The 21,827-nt window shown below is 35.7% G+C and overlaps 1 protein-coding gene across 1 annotated transcript in view; it reads right to left on the minus strand.

Moving 5' to 3' along the window:
* Positions 1-11,030: 11,030 nt before the first annotated feature.
* Positions 11,031-21,827, minus strand: part of LOC135208074 (DNA-binding protein SMUBP-2-like) — a gene marked incomplete in the record, with an annotated part of 738,222 nt that continues 727,425 nt past the window's right edge. Inside the window, 2 exon segments of the mRNA XM_064240222.1 lie at positions 11,031-12,523; positions 12,876-13,025. Coding sequence (XP_064096292.1) covers positions 12,365-12,523; positions 12,876-13,025 — 309 coding nt within the window.

A 21,827-nucleotide genomic window follows, 5' to 3' on the forward strand; every position in this document is an offset into this window, starting at 1 on the left:
CATTAGTAAAAATATAACAGTAATGTTAGGTTTTATACTTAAAACCAATAAAGTTACTAAGAATATTCTTGAATAACATCAATAATTACAAAATAGTAACTTTGTGCTGCAAAATTTAGACTCAAAATTACTTCAAGCTAAAAGAAAAGAATAGTAAATCGAGCAAATAACATGATGTGCACTGAATTTTCCCTTGTTAGTGAAAGTTATTTTTCATATTATTTTGAATTATAAAATTTGATGAATGGGTAAAGGTATGATTTTCCCCAAGTTGAACAAACGTTTTGACAGAAAAGGGAAAAAATGAGGCAGCTTGTGAATGTCTGTAGTTAATTTCTATGAAAGGGACTTCAAAAACGAAACGTGCGCATGGATAAGTGGGTCAGTATTTTTCATACCTTGTAGTAATTACATTTCATTTCAATCTGTTAATACAGAAAAATAAGGCAAGGAATGATTTACAGATAACTCTCCATTTACATTGGGGATACGTTCTTACAGACTTCGTGTAAATGGAAATCACATAAATAGATCATAATTCCCCCAAAAGAATCAATGGTAATAAGGGATCTTAGGTTCCAAGACATTGGGAATCTCCACCCTTTCATTTTGGTTCCGGTAAGAAATATCATGTAAATATCATGAGTACCACAGAACGTTGAAAACACCCATTTTCACTATCCATCATGATCACCTTACCTTCATTCCCTTTTGACCTGCTTTCAATGTGTGTTACTGGCTCAGGCAAAGACTCCAGTTTTCCTTATGTGAACGAAACAATGGTATTATAGGTAGGTCAAGTTCAGAGGCAATGGAATTGGAATATCTACTTTTTATTGGATACTAATAAGCAGCATCATGGGAAATTTTGTTCATGCTTCTTCTTCTTCTTAATCTGTGTTAATGTGAGGAATTTGTAAATAGATCATCATACTGTACTCTCTAATAATAACACGTGTTAAAATGAACATGCGTATTAAAAAAATGTCTGTTCTGTAAAAGCCTACAATTTTATGAAGAATAAGAGGACATATGAAAGTTTAATTTCAAAAATGAAGAATAAGGGGATTTATGAAAGTTTAATTTTAAAAATGAAGTTCATAGAAAATTAGAATATGTATAAACCAAAAAGGGTCAGTAATATCAGGGGTTATCTGTATCCTAGTACTACATAGTTTGGTGTTCTTCCACCAGGGCAGCACTGCAGAGCTTTGTGTCCATTTTGAAAAACCTGGAAATCGAACACATTGAGCACTGGCTTAGTGCGATTGCATTTTTTTCGCTCATCTTAATAACAGTCCAATGGGTAGATTATAATTGCCAAAAGGGGCACAGTAATTATTCACAGGTAATTCTTCAACACGTAAACACAGGAAAACAAAATTTATTCATCCATAATTTTGTGCTAGTCACATAGCAGTATATGCTTTGTTAGTAGTAGATACATTTTTCCGTTGAACTGTCCTATATTTTCAGCAATATTACTGTGGCACATAGATGTAGTGGCAACTTACATTTTGATATTAGAACATCATAAATAAGAAAGGTCTAACTAATTATCAATAATGCTTAGTAGGTTTCATAAAAAAAAAAAAAAATACTCCTCACATATTGGTGATGTCAAGAAATTGAAGTCTGTCAGCCTAGGCTAGACCTAAGCTCCCCTAAAACTATTCATTTGATAAGGTGTCATAGCATTAAAACTTTTCCAAAGTACAAATTATTTTCGAATATGTAAAAACAATTTCAGTATGATGAAGTTATCGAATCATCATTTTAAGGGGAAAATGGCCAATAAGCATGGTAACAACAAGGAAAAGAACCCTAGACAAACATATTGATTTGAAAGGTATTTTTATTGTTTTGTCCTTCTGTTAGAAACAATTGTATTCCAAATAGGTAAATCAAAATCACACCCTCATGACAGTCCTTATTTAACAATTTTCAAGTTTCATTCCAAAACCTTAGAATATGAATAAATCGACTTTGCTAGCCTATTCTGTCATGAGTTTATTTACAAGACGCTTTCTAATATTTGTAATATATACTGAAACAATGCAAAATTCTTTGCTCAAACTACAATACTTCAGAATAATACTATTTCAAAATGTATTGGATGCTAATGAATAAGTACCTTTAATTAAATAACATACTCTTATAAAGAAAAAAAGCAATGTGCTGCCTTGTTGTCATTTGTCTGCAATATATGTACTGTTATGCATGACTGGGAGTTTCAATAAGACTGCCACAGGTCACACGCTCGACAGGGAGATCTTTCTCTTACGCTCATTTTTAAAATGTGAACAATACACTTTTCTTTTTTAATGGTTTTAATAAGCATGTTTTATATTCTGGTATAATTTTATGTGATCTGAGGATGGCAAAAAAGAAATCGGATGCAGTTTTATGATAAATGGTCCTACTACTAGATTAAAGGGGCAGTTTTCTCTCTCTTTTTTAATCACCATGAGTCTTAGATTTCTTTCTTTTCTTGAATTCTACCTTAGTTTCTCTAATATCCTCATTTCAGAGATTTTTCATACTTTAACTTCGCGCCTTACTTCAACAATGTACTTCTTTTCTTTCCCTTATCAACAAGTCTACATTTACCAAGTAGAGTACAGTTTATGTAACTGACAACAAACTTAGTTTTGTCCTTACAGAAAGAGAAATAAACTAAGTACACCTGAATTCAGTTGCTAGGCCAAACACTGGTATCATGATGAAACTGTACTATGGTGTGTCTACAACAAACTTTATTGATTTCTGACTGAAAATTACATTAAGCATACAGCACACATTAATAATGCAGATGACAGAATACCATAGGTTCAAAAAACAATAACCGCAAACCTGATGAATGTTTTTGTTATAGACTTTAACAAATAAAGTAACCATGATTAAATCCATGCTAAGCTCACCTCCATTCAGTGCATGCCCGATATCATGATAAATGCAAGGTATGTAACGATTAAAGATTTTCACACCTCGACTTCCACCTCATCTCCAACAATACTGCCATTGCAAAATGAAATTTTTTAAAAGTAATTTGCATTTTTCCTAACTATTTAAACCTGAGGTCCTTTACATAAGGAATTACGTACTTTCGGCAAAGCTGGAATGGTCGTTAAACTTTCAAACAAGGCGGTTAAGCAGTTAACTACTGTCCCACCTGCCCAGATATAAACATTTCAATTTACCTTTCATCCCAGTTATCAGATTGAGGGGTGGCATAGGTGAGCATAAAGTGTAAAGGACCTCAGGTTTGTATAGTCGGGAAAAATACAAATTACTTTAAAAATTTGTCATTTCTGCCTATACGATACACAAACCCTCAATCCTGTACATAAATAAAACTCACTTATTGCAGGGAGGAATCTAAGCGAGTCTCTGAACTGACTGGAGTTCGCCACGCCTGAGGGTTTCTTTTCCTGATCAATATACCAAGGAAGAGAACTGTGCCTCTGACATACTGAACGGAGTGCAAGAACTGCATGATCAATTGTCAGACTTCTGGGCCTTTTCAAATGAGTCAGAGAATCGTAATCTAATACGAAAACAGGCTAGGATGAATCAATGAGTTGGTGACAATAAGGCAATTACAAGCATCGAGTTTGTTTTATTGTCAGGATCCTCTTCCTCCCTTTGCTAGAGGAAGGGGGTGGGATTGCCTCTATAATTCTAATGATAGTTCCAGCATGTGACGCCTCAAATCCCACTCTGTGCCCGAAGGAAAAGAATGAACGATGGCAAGGAAAGAAGAGGAACAGAAGCCGGTCACTCATGTAAACCTGCTCACTTCCATAACTGTACACCTTAGACGAGATGCTACCTGTCCTCTTAGAGAAGCTGGGTAAGCTACACAACTTGTTGAGCAGCCACAACAGGTCCCAACGAAAAAGTCCAAGGAAACTTGTGGGCAATGTCCCGAAGGTAGAAAGACATAAACGTGGTCTGCAGTGACCAAACCCCTACCTTCAGCACCTAAGGAACCAACAGACTCTTCCTGACTGTGAGGGATGGACCAATGCCCCTGACTCCATGAGCTTTTGGGCAGAATGCACTGGTGTCATCCTCACCAGCTGTAGAGTACTCTCTCCGGATCATCTCACGAAGCTAAAAAGAGATCGTGTTCTCAGACCCTTCTTAGTTGGACGAGCCATTACTAACGAAGAGTCACCAACAATCAAGCCGATGTCGAGTCCTCTTAAAATAGTACTGAAGCACTCTCACAAGACACAGTAGCATCTCGTCTGGATCATTACAAACAACATCTTCTAGGGAGGAGATCATGAAGGACATGAACCTGGCATCTGGGACCGACAGGATCTGAGTTTTTGCTATGAAATCCAGGACAAAGTCGAGCGTAACTGATCCCCATCTGCTCGAGTGTTTAACATCGAAGGAAAGTCCATGAAGTCCCGTCTACTCTCTTCACTGATGCCAGGGCTAGCAGGAAAACGGTCTTGAGGGTCACATCCCTGTCTGATGACTCTCGCATATGCTTGTACGGTGTATGAGTCAAGCTCCTCAAAACGAGTTATGTTGTGTCGCCACATTTCCACATCACTGACTTACAAGCTAGTGTAAATTTTAAATTCATTTAAGCATCGGTAGAATTTACTGTATATAAAACGATATATACTTTTCTTCAGTTTAAAGATCATTTCCCATAAACTTCCCTTTTTGTATTTATTAACATTTATAAAGTTACCTCAATTAGATGGAAACCTAGAGCTGTCGCTCTTATTATCACTGATATTTGATGTGTCAATCAAGACATCGCTAAATCGACTTCTACTGCTTCATGAACGGCAAAACCAACCATTTTTTTATGCATCTTTATTTATTCATTATTATATAAACAGATATATAAATATGTAAATGGCTGAGAGTATATATCAATGAATCATATACAATATAAGAAAATATATCTGATCACAATAAACCCTTGAAAAGTGTGGAAAAAACTGTCCACACTTGGTGTGGCAGACCGTAAAAAATTAAGACCCCACTTCTGCACATGATCATTTTGTGCATGAGAACTTCCACACCAGAAGCCACATTTCCATGTTTCGGCAACATTGGAGTTATGTCCCACTCGGAGGGCCTGAGGTCCCTGGGAGGGCAAGACCTTTCAAAAATTCTCATCAGAAGAGAAATCTCCAGTGAAGAGATATCCCCTCCTTTCAGACACAAGACTAGGCCGAGTGCAGCTCTGCAGCCTTTTGCAACTGAAATAGAGAGAAGCTTCTCTCGGCAAAGGAAGACTAGGAATGCCATGATCTGCTGAATAGTGGCTCCGACCAGACAAGAGACCTCATCTACGACACCAACCACAGAAGACAGCCCATTTTCCCTTGTATACCGCTGCAGAGGACTGTCTGAGGTATCCAGCCATCTATGTTGCTGTGCGGTGAGAAAAGCCTCGCACTTACAAGAGAACTGTTCTATGTATGATTGACCCACAAGGTTGTGCTAGGGAGGAATCTCTCGATGTCTCAGAAAGTAAAGCTAACAGATTAGGATGCCAAACGGCATGTGGCCACTTGGGAGCCATCAGAATCATCCCGAGACAAAATGGAGGGAAGGCATAGACGTCAAGGTTGTCTGACAGGTGTTGGAATGCATCATCTGCACGGGTCTGGCACAATGGAGCAGAAGACTTGAAGTCTTCTGTTGTGCCGGGTATCGAACAGATTGATGGCCAGAAGCCCTGACAACTCTAACAACCTCTCCATAATGTCTGTATGAAGGGAGCATTCTGTCTCTATCACTTGATTCTGGTGGGTGAGCTTGTCTGTCACTACAGTCGACCCCTGCTATTCACTGACTCATGATTCGCAGATTTTTCTGTGTACCATACATACCCATTATCCATGGAAAATTTGCCTATTCGTGGCATTTTTCACTGTGAAATATTCACAAATTACTGTATTTTCATATTAATTTCGTGACTCAATGCACTTTTTGTGATAAAACTATTAAAATACAACGGTATAAGCATTTTTAGAGGATTTTTGTGTTTTCAATATCAAACTAGGCGGTTATAACCACTTTTTAGAGGGGATTTTAAGTATTCACGGATTTTAACTATTCACAAAAAAATCGGGTTACAAACCAGTGTACTGAAGAGCAGGAGCATGCATGGCAGTTTGGTCCACCACCGCCAGGGTTGTCAGAGTTGGAAAGTGCGTAGACACTGACATGGGGACCTTTGTGAATGCGGCCATGGTCACCATTGTCATAGTGGTAGTGTCATCAGCACGCATCACCACAGGAAAATCTGAAGCATGCAATGCCTTCAGGTGTGCTAGGATACCTTACACTCATGGGGCACCTGAGAGACCCAAGGAGATTCATGCCTCATGGAGCTCGGCCACCTCACAGAGCTCAGTGGCCTGACCTGAAGAAGGAGACAAAGTTGGGTAAGCAGAGGGAGACTCCACTCACTATAAGGGACAATTTTCTCCTTTGAAGTGAGCAGAGGCCCCAAAGAAAAGATCATCTTGATGATGATCCAGGGTTGTTGATTTTTTTATTTAAAATTTTTTTTATTGGATTTTTTTTATTTATATTGGATTTATTTGATTTAAACCAATTTTTAAAACTATATTTTTTATTTAAATCACAATTTCTTTTCAGATTAGTTAGTAATATTTTCAGCAATGCATGTAATTGTATGGTGTATCAGAGATTGAGACAAGTGGAAAAACTGGTGAGAAAAGGTATGAACAATTCATTACCAAGGCTCATCTTCTTGCCAACATGCTTAATCCTTCACTTTAGGGGAAGGTACTTAATGAAGGAGAGATGACTATGGCAATAGAATATGCCAATGAGGAATATCCAGCACTTGTTCCCACCATCATGAAGTTTCAGGTAAGATCACCTCCTTTTCAGTCATTTAAGTTTACAGAACCTGTGACCAAGACCATGTCAGCTACTGAATGGTGGGAGTCTCATGCAGGTTTTGTAGGCAGTGACGTTCTCACAGCAGTGCATCAACTTACAACTGCCATAGCCTCGTCATCTGGAGTAGAACGCGTCTCCTCCTCTTTTGGACTAGTACTTTCAAAGCTGAGGAACCGCCTTGGTACAGAGATGGCAGCAAAATTTGTTTTTCTTTTCAAGTCCATGAATAAACACAATTATCACAATGAGGATGATGCATAATTAAGAATATGTATTTAACCAGTTAAATTCAGATGAAGCAATATGTATTTAACCAGTTAAATTCAGAGGAAGCAATGCAATTTTTTTTGTAATCCACGTCTCCATGATAAGGATGTTGCATAAAAAATATATGTTAGAGAATTAATTAGATTCAGTTAAACTGAAGAAATTTAGCTGAAAAGGGCAAAATATATTTAATTTACAATCAAGAAATAATATTTCATTTGTATAAGTACCCAAAAGATTTTTATTTAAAAGTTGACTGCCCCTGCATCACACATTATGATTTAATGATGTATTAACAAAATAAATTACCATAAAAAATGTTTGCTTATTTAATATTTTTCCTTATTTTAAACTTTTATATCATGATAATAGTATGATTTAAATTGTGGATTAAAAAAACTTGATTTAAATCTTGATTTAAATCAGTGATTAAAATTAACCTGATTTAAATCACACAATCCTGAAGGAGATACAGCCAAGATAGGAAGAGTAGCAGGAGGGAGAAACGAGGAAGAAGGGTTAACAACCACAGGCATAGTCGGCAGCGTATATCCATCCAACAATGCTTTGGCTTTGGAAGCTTTCCTTTCTGTAAACTTCACCCACTGCACAGGCAACCAAGAACAACACTTGGCACAAGTAAAATTAGGCTTACAGTTATGGCCCCTGCCCCTTGCACCTAGTGCAGAGAACATGACTGTAGGCCGAGTGGAAGCGTGTACAACCTTTGCCATCAACCTAGATGATTTGTGGGATTGCATGATGTACTATCAAACATGCAAATATCAATCACAACAAGAACAAGAAAAAGAAAAGACCCCATTGGGAACAAAGTGAAATGGCCATCAGAGCAACAAACACGTCTGCATAGTACGGTGGCCAAAAGCAAATTTGAATGTTTATATCCAGGCAGGCGAAGCTCCCACCTACCAGAAAGTAGTTAACTGCCTAACCACCTTGTATGAAAGTTCAACGGCCATTTCCAGTTTCACTGAAACTAATTCATTTCCTTATATAAAGGAACGAGGGTTTGTGCATTGTGTGGGAACAACTTAAAACTTAATTTAGTACCTTACTTCAACAGTTTACTTCTTGTTATTATCAACAACTAGTGTAGTAGATATCTGATCTGATTGGGTTAAAACACTGATAATAAAAGCAATTTGATAAATGTTTTACAATTTCAGTAAATAACCTAACCGTGATCAACTCCTGGTTAATCTACACTTCAATTAAGTTAGTCAGACATAACTTTATCAATTAAAGGTATGCGATGACTTACAAAAAAATTTTTTCTAGTAAACAAAACTGATTTCTCCAATACAAACCCATCACTCATTTACAGCCCACATACATAGTCTTAGAATGTCCAAGGCAATGCAGTTTTTTGTCAAAAAAAAAAAAAAAAAAAAAGTGATAGGCCACTAATCAGTAATAATGCTGTCTCCTTTCTAATACCAGGAAAGAATCTGCTATTAGATAAATGGTGGGGTAAACAGGATCAATAATCTTCTCACAGCATCAATTGATTAGCATCATCTATCTTTGGGTCACGCTCATCTTCCATTCAAATACTACTAACAGACGATGGTAGATTGGCTACTAGCCCTAGGGAAAAGGCTGAACTGCTTCACTGAGCTTTTGTAGCTAAGCAATCAGCTGAGGATGTCCCTCTCCCTGATACTTGTCATCCTCAACCTGTTCTTACAAAATTTGCATTTCCCTCCTAGAACATTAAGAAAATTCTGAATAATATTGATAGCTGTGGCAAAGATCCTGATGGTTTCTTCCCTTTGTTTTTTAAAAGTTTCTAGAGCATTGTCTCCCAAGATCAGTAGATTCAACAGATATTTTTGTTAATGTAGTACATTTGTAGATGAGTGCAAGCTTAGCAATACAGTGCCTGCTCCAAAGAGTGGCATAGATATCTGAAGACTGCAGTAACTACAGGCCAATCTCTATTCTCCCTGTGCTCTCCAAAGTTGCTGAAAAACTTATTTTCATGCCACTATATAAATATGTGGAATCTCAACGTGTTAGCTGATAGTGAATATGCATATAGGAAGAAGTTAGGTACCTGGGATACTATGTTAGACTTGACATGCCATTTGCCAGGGAAGCTTGATAAGGGTTTGGAGTGTAGAGCAATTCAAATAGATTTGTTGCTTACTTGCTGCCTCAAGAGTTGCTGGAGTTGATGGTTTCTCTGGCGTAGCCTTGATGATTGTCTCAGCACCCAATTGACTTCATGGGGAAAGGGAGCTGCATTTTCATTGGCTCTTTGCTCTATGACGTAATAGGGCAAAGAGCCAATGAAAATGCAGCTCCCCATGACGTCAGCCGAGTGGTGAGACGATCATCAACCAATGAAAATGCAGCTCCCTTTGACGTCAACCGAGTGTGAGATGATCATCAAGCATCCAGGCTACATCAGAGAAACCATCAACTCCAGCAACTGTCCTGAGGCAGCAAGTAAGCGGCCAATAGCACAAAGTCCTGAGCACGCAGCCAATAAAAAATCAACATCTCATTGCACCCCATTGGCATCACTGGTATAAAACACTGCAGGACTCCTAACAGCATCAGTCCAACTCAAACCTTCGCCTGGAAGATGACCAGCAGAGCCTGAGTCGAAACATTGCGAGAAAAAAAGAATAAAGAACAATAAATAACCTGAGAGAGAGAGAGAGAGAGAGGAGAGAGAGAGAGAGAGAGAGGAGAGAGAGAGAGAAAAGATTGATGTATTTCTATGCAAAATAATAATTGTTCCTTGAATCCACCATTTTTGACATGTCCTCCATTGGCACATTGCTTGCTAGTCTAAGCAATATTGAAAAAAAAATAAGGAGAATTGAGAAAGTACTGTATAAAATTAACGCAGCTGAATCAGCCATTACTTTCAATCGAAGTTGTTTAAAAGAAGGTCACTTCCCAATAATAATAATAATAATAATAATAATAATAATAATAATAATAATAATAATAATAATAATAATAATAATAATAATAATAATAATAATAATAATCGATCAGGAAAGAATATATGCAGAGACTCACGATCAGGAAAGAATATATGCAGAGACTCAAGGCGATACTCAAGTCAAAACTCAACGCCGGAAATATGATAAAAGCCATAAACACATGGGCAGTGCCAGTAATCAGATACAGCGCAGGAATAGTGGAATGGACGAAGGCAGAACTCCGCAGCATAGATCAGAAAACCAGGAAACATATGACAATACACAAAGCACTACACCCAAGAGCAAATACGGACCAGCACCTATACATAACACGAAAGGAAGGAGGGAGAGGAACTACTAAGTATAGAGGACTGCATCAACATCGAAAACAGAGCACTGGGGCAATATCTGAAAATCAGTGAAGACGAGTGGCTAAAGAGTGCATGGAAGAAGACTAATAAAAGTAGACGAAGACCAGAAATATACAGAGACAGGAGAATGACAGACAGAAACAGAGGACTGGCACAACAAAACCAATGCACGGACAATACATGAGACAGACTAAAGAACTAGCCAGCGATGACAATTGGCAATGGCTACAGAGTGGAGAGCTAAAGAAGGAAACTGAAGGAATGATAACAGCGGCACAAGATCAGGCCCTAAGAACCAGATATATTCAAAGAACAATAGACGGAAAACATCTCTCCCATATGTAGGAAGTGCAATACGAAAAAATGAAACCATAAACCACATAGCAAGCGAATGCCTGGCACTTGCACAGAACCAGATACAAAAAGAGGCATGATTCAGTGCAAAAGCCCTCCACTGGAGCCTGTGCAAGAAACATCAGCTACCTTGCAGTAATAAGTGGTACGAGCGGAGCCAACCTGAGGGAGTGATAGAAAACGATCAGGCAAAGATCCTCTGGGACTATGGTATCAGAACGGATAGGGTGATACGTGCAAACAGACCAGACGTGACGTAGTATCACTCATTGATGTCGCAATACCATGGGACACCAGAGTTGAAGAGAAAGAGAGGGAAAAAATCGATAAGTATCAAGATCTGAAAATAGAAATAAGAAGAATATGGGATATGCCAGTGGAAATCGTACCCATAATCATAGGAGCACTAGGCACCATCCCAAGATCCCTGAAAAGGAATCTAGAAAAACTAGATGCTGAAGTAGCTCCAGGACTCATGCAGAAGAGTGTGATCCTAGAAACGGCGCACATAGTAAGAACAGTGATGGACTCCTAGGGAGGCAGGATGCAACCCGGAACCCCACACTATAAATACCACCCAGTCGAATTGGAGGACTATGATAGAGCAAAAAAAATAAAAAATAAAAAATAATAATAATAATAATAATAATAATAATAATAATAATAATAATAATAATAAACTGTCAAGGAGGTCCACCATCATTCTGAAGTATGAAGAAAGCTTGCCTAATATACACCACCATTCTTTTGGACTCTTAACATCCTCCAGTGACTTGGTTACTTCTGAAAACAGAAAACTGGCAATCCCTAACACCCCTTCCTGGCAATTGCCCATGAATACGAACTCCCACATGAGGCAATCCAATCTGTAAAGTTAACAGAGAAAAGAGAAAAGGGGAATGGTTCCCGTTTTAAAAGAGCCTCAATTGGAGAAAAGTGAAGAAGCGCCTGTGAACTATGTGGCCATGGTTCAGAGGCAAGAAAATAAGAAAACTGGCCATGTGTCTACTGTTTCACTTGCTGGATCCTCTGCCTTCCATCCTCAGCTTTACATACGCAACAATGTCAAATAGTGCACTGGCCAAGGGCAGGTCAAAACTATGGATGACAAAGTTGTCCTGTTTGGGATCAAAAGACCTAACATGATTACCCAATAAAGATAAACGGGGAAATCTGTGTCAAAAAAGATGCAAAAGCTGCAAAATAAATAATGGAAACAGGGAGCTTTCTGCAATTCTGAAGTAAAGAAATTCTGGAACTTTTGCTCAGCTTGTAACAGCTATAGAGACAAAAATTGAGGCTAGGTAGTTACTGACTACTCCTTAAGGGGCAAGGTAATGAATGTATAGTGGGTCTGTGTTAGACAAAAGACTGCAATGTTTAGGGTATTCAAAGACCACAAAAAGGTTGGTATTCTAAGTGATGAGTTTGCAGAACATAATGAAAATAATCCAACTTAACCTACATACACAACAAGAGTGTAAAAAAATTTTTCTTCTAACTTTTGTCCTTTGAACTTTTCTTGGATTTCCTTTGGCTTTCTAGCTCATCCATTTTCTTTTCTAACTTTTTTTGCATCTGCTTCCGCCTCTCTCCGGAAGGTTTTTTTGATGGCACTCCACTCCCAGGATACAAAACGCCTTCCTGACTCACCATCTACAACATAATAATTTTGTGAATTTGTTTTAATCATGAAAACTTTATATAAATATATCTTCATAACACGAAGATGATATATGTCAGTATAGTGCTTTATTCTCATGAATATTTATAAATAACCAGTAGCCTCCTACAGAAGCTTATCACTCTCTTTGTTGCAAGTGTAAGAAATTAGTATAATTGGCTTTAGTTAATTAGAACATTTATCATATAGAAATTTCAGAAATAAACATTAAAGTAACATTTCTGAAATCTAAATGATGAAATCTCCACAAAATAGAACAAACTTATAAAAAAATTTAATGCTCCTGCAAACATGGATATGAACATGATAATTATAAATACTTACCATCCTTGCATGTTTTCGAGCTTGTTCACCACAACCGTGAATTTCAGCCATATGGTGAGATAAGCAAAATGTTTTTCTACAAAATGGACAAAGTTGGAATATCACAGTTGTTGGAGTTTTGCACTTAGGTTGAGAACAAGTATTGTTTTCCTGAAATAATATTAAAGTTTTCAACTGAAAATCATAAAATACTCTTTTGCATAGAACTACCCTGTAATAGAGTACCTTATCCCTTAAATGGAGCTTTATTCCATTTTACCATACAAACCTTAGTTTCTCATTTTTAGGCTGGGACTGCTAAACTAGTAAAATTACCTAATAAAAATGAAGATACTGGCTGTTAAAAATGACTTAATAGAATTAAGTTTTATAAGTGTAACGGAAAGATGTTTAAAGACTCACAAGCACACAGCATTAATAACCACACCATAGCAGAACATTCCTCTTTACTCATGCTCGAAAGTCGCTACCATGTACTTGCCAACTTTATGTCAGCTTCAAACATCTGTTCAGAAAAGTTCTCTCTCGATCTCAATCCTGATTGACAATTCAAACATTTTTATGTGATACGTAAACTGTAAAGTGACTGTAATTTAAATCAGAAAATAAGTTTCAGCCCTCAAGCAATTTGAAATAACATCCTAGATAGTTAAAGGCTGCAAGCACACAAAATAGCCGCCCATAACACGACAGAAAGTTTTCTTTGTTAGTTACCCCACCAAAACTTGACTCGCATTTAAATATTTTAGTTACAATAACATTCAAATAAACATTACACAAAAAAGTGTATAAAATGTAACTAAATTAGCATGAGATGTAGATATCCATGAGAGTACACTTTAAGCTGGCAGCAAGTAGGTATCTTAATGTAGTAATGGCCTCTAAGCGAGTGGAAACACACACATATATATATGTATATCAAGTAAATAAAATAATTCCGTTTGGAGAATGAATTTGCAAGCTGAACAGTAATGTAACTTTCCAAAAGATGGCAGTGATAGTTAAATGATTTGTCAGCTGCAGTTAACAGAAATATATTTGCCTCCCCGAGCTGAGGTGAGCCTGGGTATCAAAGAGGTCAGTCAATTGCTGTACTGAGAGTACTTTTGGGAGAAGTTCAGTCATCAGTATTACCACGGCTTTTGGAATGAATTTCTTATACTTTTGGGAGAAGTTCAGTCATCAATATTACCACGGCTTTCGGAATGAATTTCTTATGCAATCATAAGAACTAGCAAGAATACTTTCGTCAACCGACAAATCTTCAAACATTTTTTAATACGCTCTTGATTTGAATACTGTCAGCACTTCGCATCCAGTCTATGATGTCTCTCTCCTTCTCAGAGACTTACCTAAATGTAAGATGATATGTATGTGTGTATATATATATATATATATATATATATATATATATATATATATATATATATATATATATATATATTATATATACAGTAAAACCCCCGTATTTGCAATTTCCTCCGGATTCACGGACTCACTAATTTACTGATTTCTCTCTGGACCATATCTACCCATTATTTGCGGGGAATTTGTCTATTCGCAGGGTTATCCGACGATAAATTATCACTAATTAGTGTATTTTGATGTTATTTTCATGCCTAAATACATTTTTATGATAGAAAAATGATTTACTAATTTTAAAATATTAATATTGATCAATACTGTATTAGTAAGTTTAATAAGATTAAATGATATCACATAATAACAATAATAATTCTCTCTCTCTCTCTCTTACAGAGATGTATCTTTTTTGTATGATAAATAAATTATTTACTAATTTTCAAATATTAATATTAATGTAAAGAGCAATCAATTCATTTCAGAAAATACTACAGTGAATTAGAAGAATTTAGTTTATAAATTAAAAAACTTATGTAAGAATGAAGGAAATCCCAATCTTCACGCATCTTTCTTTTGAACTTCAGGTCCAAGCTGAGGTCCAACAGCAGTTAAATATATCAAGTAATGTGACAGGAGGGGAGGGAGTGTGTTCTCTCTCTCTCTCTCTCTCTCTCTCTCTCTCCTCTCTCTCTCTCTCTCTCTCGTAGTAGCCATCTTGCTTGGTGAGACGTTCCCGCGTGAAGTCAGATTAATCAACAGATATCACAAGTTTAACATACGTCTAGAATTTGAGAAATATCTAGAGGTGTTCGTGAACTATCGGTGATAAGATAAGTGTGAAAATAGTAGGATAAAGCATCTTCTAAGTTAGTTTATCAAGTGAAATACTGTAAATCAGAACAAGATGGCAGTAAGTTCCAACTGCAGGAAGAAATGGCGAAATTTAGCATGCTTGGCAGATTCGCAATACGATGAGGTAGCAGGAAGGGAACTGGCATTTCTCATCTATGAGATCAGCAACAGTCCTAACCAAAAAGATACAAAAGCATTCATAGATATATTAGAAGGATATAATCCTTCAAACTGGAACAAATCAACTGAAAACATCTTGAAAATAATTGAAGAAGTTCCAAATAAAATCCAAGTGGTCAAGAGACTCATAAAGAAAATATACATAAACCAACATATTCCGACAAAGAAAATGAATAAGGTGAACCTTGTGAATATCCTAATTGATGCATTAGGAAAAATAATGCCAAAAGCATGCAAACTGTGTAAGGTGTGGTACAGCATAGTCAATCCACAAAACCTAATCAGAAAATGTGCTGCATGCAACATTCCGACCCATCCACAGTGTGCTGAGGTTGCAAGATATGAGAAAAGATACAAGAATATTTTGTTCAACATGTCTATCATGATAGACAATGTTATTAAATCAAGATTGAATGTACAAATAGTTGAGGATGAAGAAGAAGAAGAGAAGAGGAAAAAGAAGCCAAGAAGAAGAGAGGAAAACGGAAGAGAAGTAAACAAAACTGAAATGACAGAAAAAATAAGGAAAACAAAGAACAAGATAAAAAGTATGGATGCAGAGATACTCATTGATACTACATATGAGGCAATAAAGCAGCATACTACAAAGAAATAAATTACGATATGACACACAAAAGAAAATCCCGAAGAGGCTCTACCCAGATCTACACAATGACGGGAAAGAGGAAAAAATAGAAAAAAAGACAAAATCTGCAACCTTTTGAAAAGAGGGAATTGCAGATTTGGAGAAAAGATGTTACTACAAACATCCTAAGGTATGTCACAACTATGAAATATATGGTAAATGTGCATACCTAGATGGCTATGGGGGATGATTGCAGAGATCTGCATACCAAAAATATGCAAAAACCTAAAAGAAGGAAAAGGATGTAAGTTCGCCACAAAAAATGTAAATATATGCACCCTGTAGCCATGAATAATAATCAAATAAATAACCAATCAAGAAAAAATAATAAAATCCAAAATAAGAAAGAAACAAATAAAGAGAGAAATAAAGAATATCAGGTAAAAGAAAAAAGCAAGCCACCAACGAGATATGCAGAGGTGTCAGCAAAAAATTTCAAAGCATCAGCTCCAAAATTCTACTCAAGAGATAATAACTGTATTTATTATGCAAGAGGATATTGCAGAAACGGAGAAATTGCAGATTCAGACACAAAATGAATAATTATGATGAAGAATGATCAAATATTACGGAAAGTTGGATTTTTTAATGTCAGAATTTCTGGAAATGAAAAAAAAAAGAACAACATACCAGAACAGGAAAGATACATGGGAAAATCCTTATTACTACCAATATTAAATGAAGGAGAAAACACGCAAACCATCATAGTGATGAATGCGCAGGGTTTAGTTACGAGTAACTCAAAAAGAAAAATATAGTACTTAGAAGAACTAACCCAAAATTTCCCCTTGAAAAGAAAATAGATATAATGAATATAAGTGAAACCTGGTATTCCAAGAGACTGGAATGATGATCAAATAAAAGGGTTCCAAACTTATAGATCAGATAAGAAAAAATAGGAATCAAGGGGGAACCGCAATATATGGGAAAGACAAAAAACAAAACAAGGAAAAATATATGAGAAATATAGTAACTCAGAATGTGAAGTAATAGCGGTAGAATTTGAATCTGAAAAATTAATGAACATAGTAATATATAGACCTCCTAATACTAAAGAGTTTGACTTAATAATTGAAAAATTGGATGATATATGTAGAAATCACAAGGACTGGACTATTCTCCTATCTGGAGACTTCAACTTCCTTTCGTAGAATGGAAAGAACGAATAGGAGATTGTGGTTGTACTTATACATATAAAAAGAGAGTAATAGTAGTGCAGAAGATAAGAGGCAATTCGAAAAGCTATTAGATATGCTACTAGAATACAACATTCAACAAATAAATCACCTGCCAACAAGAAAGGAAAATACTTAGACTAGTATTTGTGAACGAGATGAATTATGTTAAAGAAATAATAGTTTATAATGCGAGTATTTCAGACCATAATGTCATAGAAATTAACAGTTTCATTCCAAAGCAAGTGAAAAACGAGATAAGCAAGAAAATGAAAAAGTGGGAAGGATATGGAAAATACAACTTCTACAGTAAAAAATATAAAATGGTCAGAAATAAATGAAGAATTAAACAAAGATTGGGATAACATTTCGTAAGTGATGACATAAGGGTAAATACGGAGATATTATATAAAATATTAGAGAAAATAGTGGATAAATATATACCGAAGAAGAAAAGTAAACATCAGTCATGCATACCAAGAGACAGAAGGATCTTGTTCCAGAAAATCAGAAAGTGGAAAAAGGTCTTGCAAAAGAAAAGAAAAAAAAAAAAAAGCATGGAAAGTTATAGAACTAAAGGTAAGATAGAAAAATGCAGAACAAAAAAGATTATACAATCAAAAGAAAATGAAAACGGGACTTGGAGAAAAAACCCTAATAAATATCAAGCAAACCCAAACTATTATACTCATTACGTGAAAAAGATGAATAAAAGAAGAATAGAAATAGGACCCTCTAAGATTGAAGGGAGATTAACGAATGAAAAAAAGGAAATTTGCAACATACTGGCAGAACGATATAAGAGAGAATTCACCCCTCCCGAGGAATAGATAATGAAGATAATGATATAAAGAATAAGGGACACGAAAATAGTGAATATTTTAATGACATAGAAAATTAATGAAGCTGATATTGTGCAGGCAATTAATGAAATTAAAAATGGAGCATGCTGCAGGGCCTGATGGAGTTCCTGCTATTTTGTTAAAGAAAGTAGTTCATTCTATCGCAAAGCCACTTGCAATACTATTAAGACAGTGTAGATACAGGCAAGATTTTATGATGCACAAATTAGCATATATCACCCCTCCTTTCAAAAGTGGATCAAGACTAGAGGCAAGTAATTATAGGCCTGTGAGTCTAACATCACATATTATGAAAGTGTATGAAAGGGTAAGAATTGAAGAATATTATGAAACATTTAATAAAAAATAATTTGTTTAATATAGGACCACACGGTTTCGTACCCGGAAAAAGTACACAACCCAACTGTTAGTCCACCGTGAGAACATATTAAAAAATACGAAAAGCGGAAATGAAACCAGATGTGGTTTATCTAGACTTTGCAAAAGCTTTTGACAAAGTAGACCATAATATATTAGCGAAGAAAATTAGAAAACACAATATCGTGGATAAGTAGGAAGATGGTTAAAAGTTAAAAGAATTTTTACACAACAGAAAACAGATAGTTATTGCAAACGATGAGAAAATGCGGATGAAACCAAGGTAATATCCGGGTGTGTTCCACAAGGTACGGTGTTAGCTGCAATACTGTTTGTTATTATGATGAAGACATAGACAGTAATGTTAAGGATTCGGTAGTAAGTAGTTTCGCTGATGACACAAGAATAAGTAGAGAAATTACTTGTCATGAAGATAGGACGCTCTACAAAGAGACCTTAACAAAGTATATGATTGGGCAGAGGTAAATAGGATGGTATTTAACTCTGATAAATTTGAATCAATAAATATGGAGACAGAGAAGGAAAGCTATATGCATATAGGGACCTAATAATGAGACAATCACAAATAAGGAAGCAGTTAAAGACCTTGGTGTGATGATGAATAGGAACATGTTATGCAATGATCAAATAGCAATTCTTTTGGCAAAATGTAAAGCAAAAATGGGAATGTTGTTACGGCACTTCAAAACAAGAAAAGATGAACACATGATTATGCTTTATAAAACATATGTTCGTAGTCCACTTGAATATTGCAATATGATATGGTACCCACACTATCAAAAGGATATTGCACAAATAGAGAGTGTACAAAGGTCCTTTACAGCTAGAATAGAAGAAGTTTAGGACCTTGACTACTGGGAAAGACTACAAACCTTAAAAAATTATATAGTCTAGAAAGGAGAAGAGAACGCTACATGATAATTCAGGCATGGAAACAGATAGAGAATAACAGAAAAACATCATGGAACTAAAAATATCAGAAAGAGCAAGCAGAGGTAGATTAATAGTGCCCAAAACTATACCAGGAAAAATAAGGAAAGCACACAGGACATTAATCCACTACGCACCAGCATCGATAATGCAGCGTCTATTCAATGCGTTGCCAGCTCATCTGAGGAATATATCAGGAGTGAGCGTAGATGTGTTTAAGAATAAGCTCGACAAATATCTAAACTACATCCCAGACCATCCAAGATTGGAAGATGCAAAATATACCGGAAGATGTACTAGCAACTCTCTGGTAGACATTAGAGATGCCTCACACTGAGGGACCTGGGGCAACCCGAACGAACTGTAAGGTCTGTAAGGTAAGGTCTATTGAGATGAGAGACTTTTATGGTACACATATGTATACAGGCAGTCCCAGGGTTACGATGGGGGTTCTGTTCTTGAGAGGCGTTGTAACCCGAAAATCGTCGTAAGCCGGAACATCATAAAAAATCCTAAGAAATCCTTAGTTTTAATGCTTTGGAAGTATTCAAAACTGTGTAAAATGCATTCTTATTGCATTTTTCATCCCAAAAGCCTTCAAATATTGATTACTTTGCATTTTTGGTGTCATATTTCTTGTGCCAGATGAGCGTTGGAGGCGTCGAACCCTGGAAATAATTTCTGATGAATATAATTGAAAAGCGCCTTAACCTCGGAACATTGTAAGCCAAAAACGTCGTAACCCGGGGACTGCCTGTAATATGTTTATTAACCCTTAAACGCCAAAGGGGTATATTAAAAATCGTCTTCCGTGTGCCGAGGCAGTCTCTGAGTGAGCGCGGAAGCGGAAAAAATATTTTTTTCAAAACATCACAGCGCGCTAAGTTTTCAAGACTAAGAGTTCATTTTTGGCTCCTTTTTTTGTCATTGCCTGAAGTTTAGTATCCAACCATCAGAAATTAAAAAATTATCATTATCATATATAAATAATGCGATATATGATAGCGCAAAACAAAATTTCATATATAATTGTATTCAAATCACGCTGTGCGCAAAACGGTTTAAAGGTAACGAGTTAATTTTTTTTCGTTGTAATGTACACTAAATTGCAATCATTTTGTATATAACACATTGTAAAACGATAAAAGCAACACAAAGAAAATATTATCACAAAATAATGCATGAATTCGTAACGCGCGGACGTAAACAAATATTTGTTTCATAAATTCACCAAAAATCTAAATATTGTCCTAGAGACTTCCAATTTCTTTCAAAATGAAGACAAATGATTGAATATTACTATACTGTAAGAGTATTAGCTTACAATTGCAGTTTTTGACCATATTTGACGAGTTAAAGTTGACCGAATGTCGAATTTTTTTATATATTTTTTTTATATGCAAATATTTCAAAAATAAAAAAAGTTACAACCTTCAATTATTTTTCGTTTTATTCTACATGAAATTGCGCACATTTTCATATATAAAACTCTATGAAATGCCTAATATGAAACGGAGCAAATATTCCGAGAATGCGACATACGCATTTCGGAGATTTGTGGCGGAGAATCCGCGCGCGGAGGGAAGGAAAGTTTTTTTTTAAATTCACCATAAATCTAAATATTGTGCTAGAGACTTCAAATTTGTTTCAAGCTGAAGATAAATGACTGAATATTACTAGACTGTAAGAGTTTTAGCTTACAATTGCGTTTTTTAACCATTTCGGTAGAGTCAAAGTTGACCAAACGTGATTTTTTTCTATTTATCGTGATTTATATGCAAATATTTAAAAAATGAGAAAAGCTACAACCTTCAATTATTTCTCGTTGTATTCTACATGAAATTGCGCACATTTTCATATATAAAACTTTATGTAACGGCTAATTTAAAATGGTGCAAACATTACCAAATCCGTACGTATGATTTTTTCGGAAGAGTTACCGCACGGACGTAAAGAAAATGGTTTTTTTTTTCATAAATTCACCATAAATCGAAATATTGTGCTAGAGACATCTAATTTGTTGCAAAATGAAGGTAAATGATTGAATATTACTAGAATAGAAGAGTTTTAGCTTACAATTGCGTTTTTCGACCATTTCGGTAGAGTCAAAGTTGACCAAAGGTTGAAAATTTGGCATTTATCATTTTTTATATGAACATATTTCAAAACTGATAAAAGCTACAACCATGGGTTGTTTTTAGTTGTTTTGTGCATGAAATTGCGCACATTTCCATATATAAAACTTTATGTAACGGCTAATTTTAAAATGGTTCAAACATTACCACAATCGCATGTATGATTTTTTTCGGAAGAGTTACCGCGCGTACGTAAGGAAAAAGTTTTTTCATAAATTCACCATAAATCGAAATATTGTGCTAGAGACTTCCAATTTGTTGCAAAATGAAGGTAAACAATTGCGTTTTTCGACCATTTCGGTAGAGTCAAAGTTGACCGAAGGTTGAAATTTTGACACTTATCGTTATTTATATGAAAATATCTCAAAACTGATAAAAGCTACAATCATGAGTATTTTTTTGTTGTATTCTACATAAAAATTTGCACATTT

The sequence above is a fragment of the Macrobrachium nipponense genome, chromosome 34, assembly GCF_015104395.2.
Source record: "Macrobrachium nipponense isolate FS-2020 chromosome 34, ASM1510439v2, whole genome shotgun sequence".
Lineage (NCBI taxonomy): Eukaryota > Metazoa > Arthropoda > Malacostraca > Decapoda > Palaemonidae > Macrobrachium > Macrobrachium nipponense.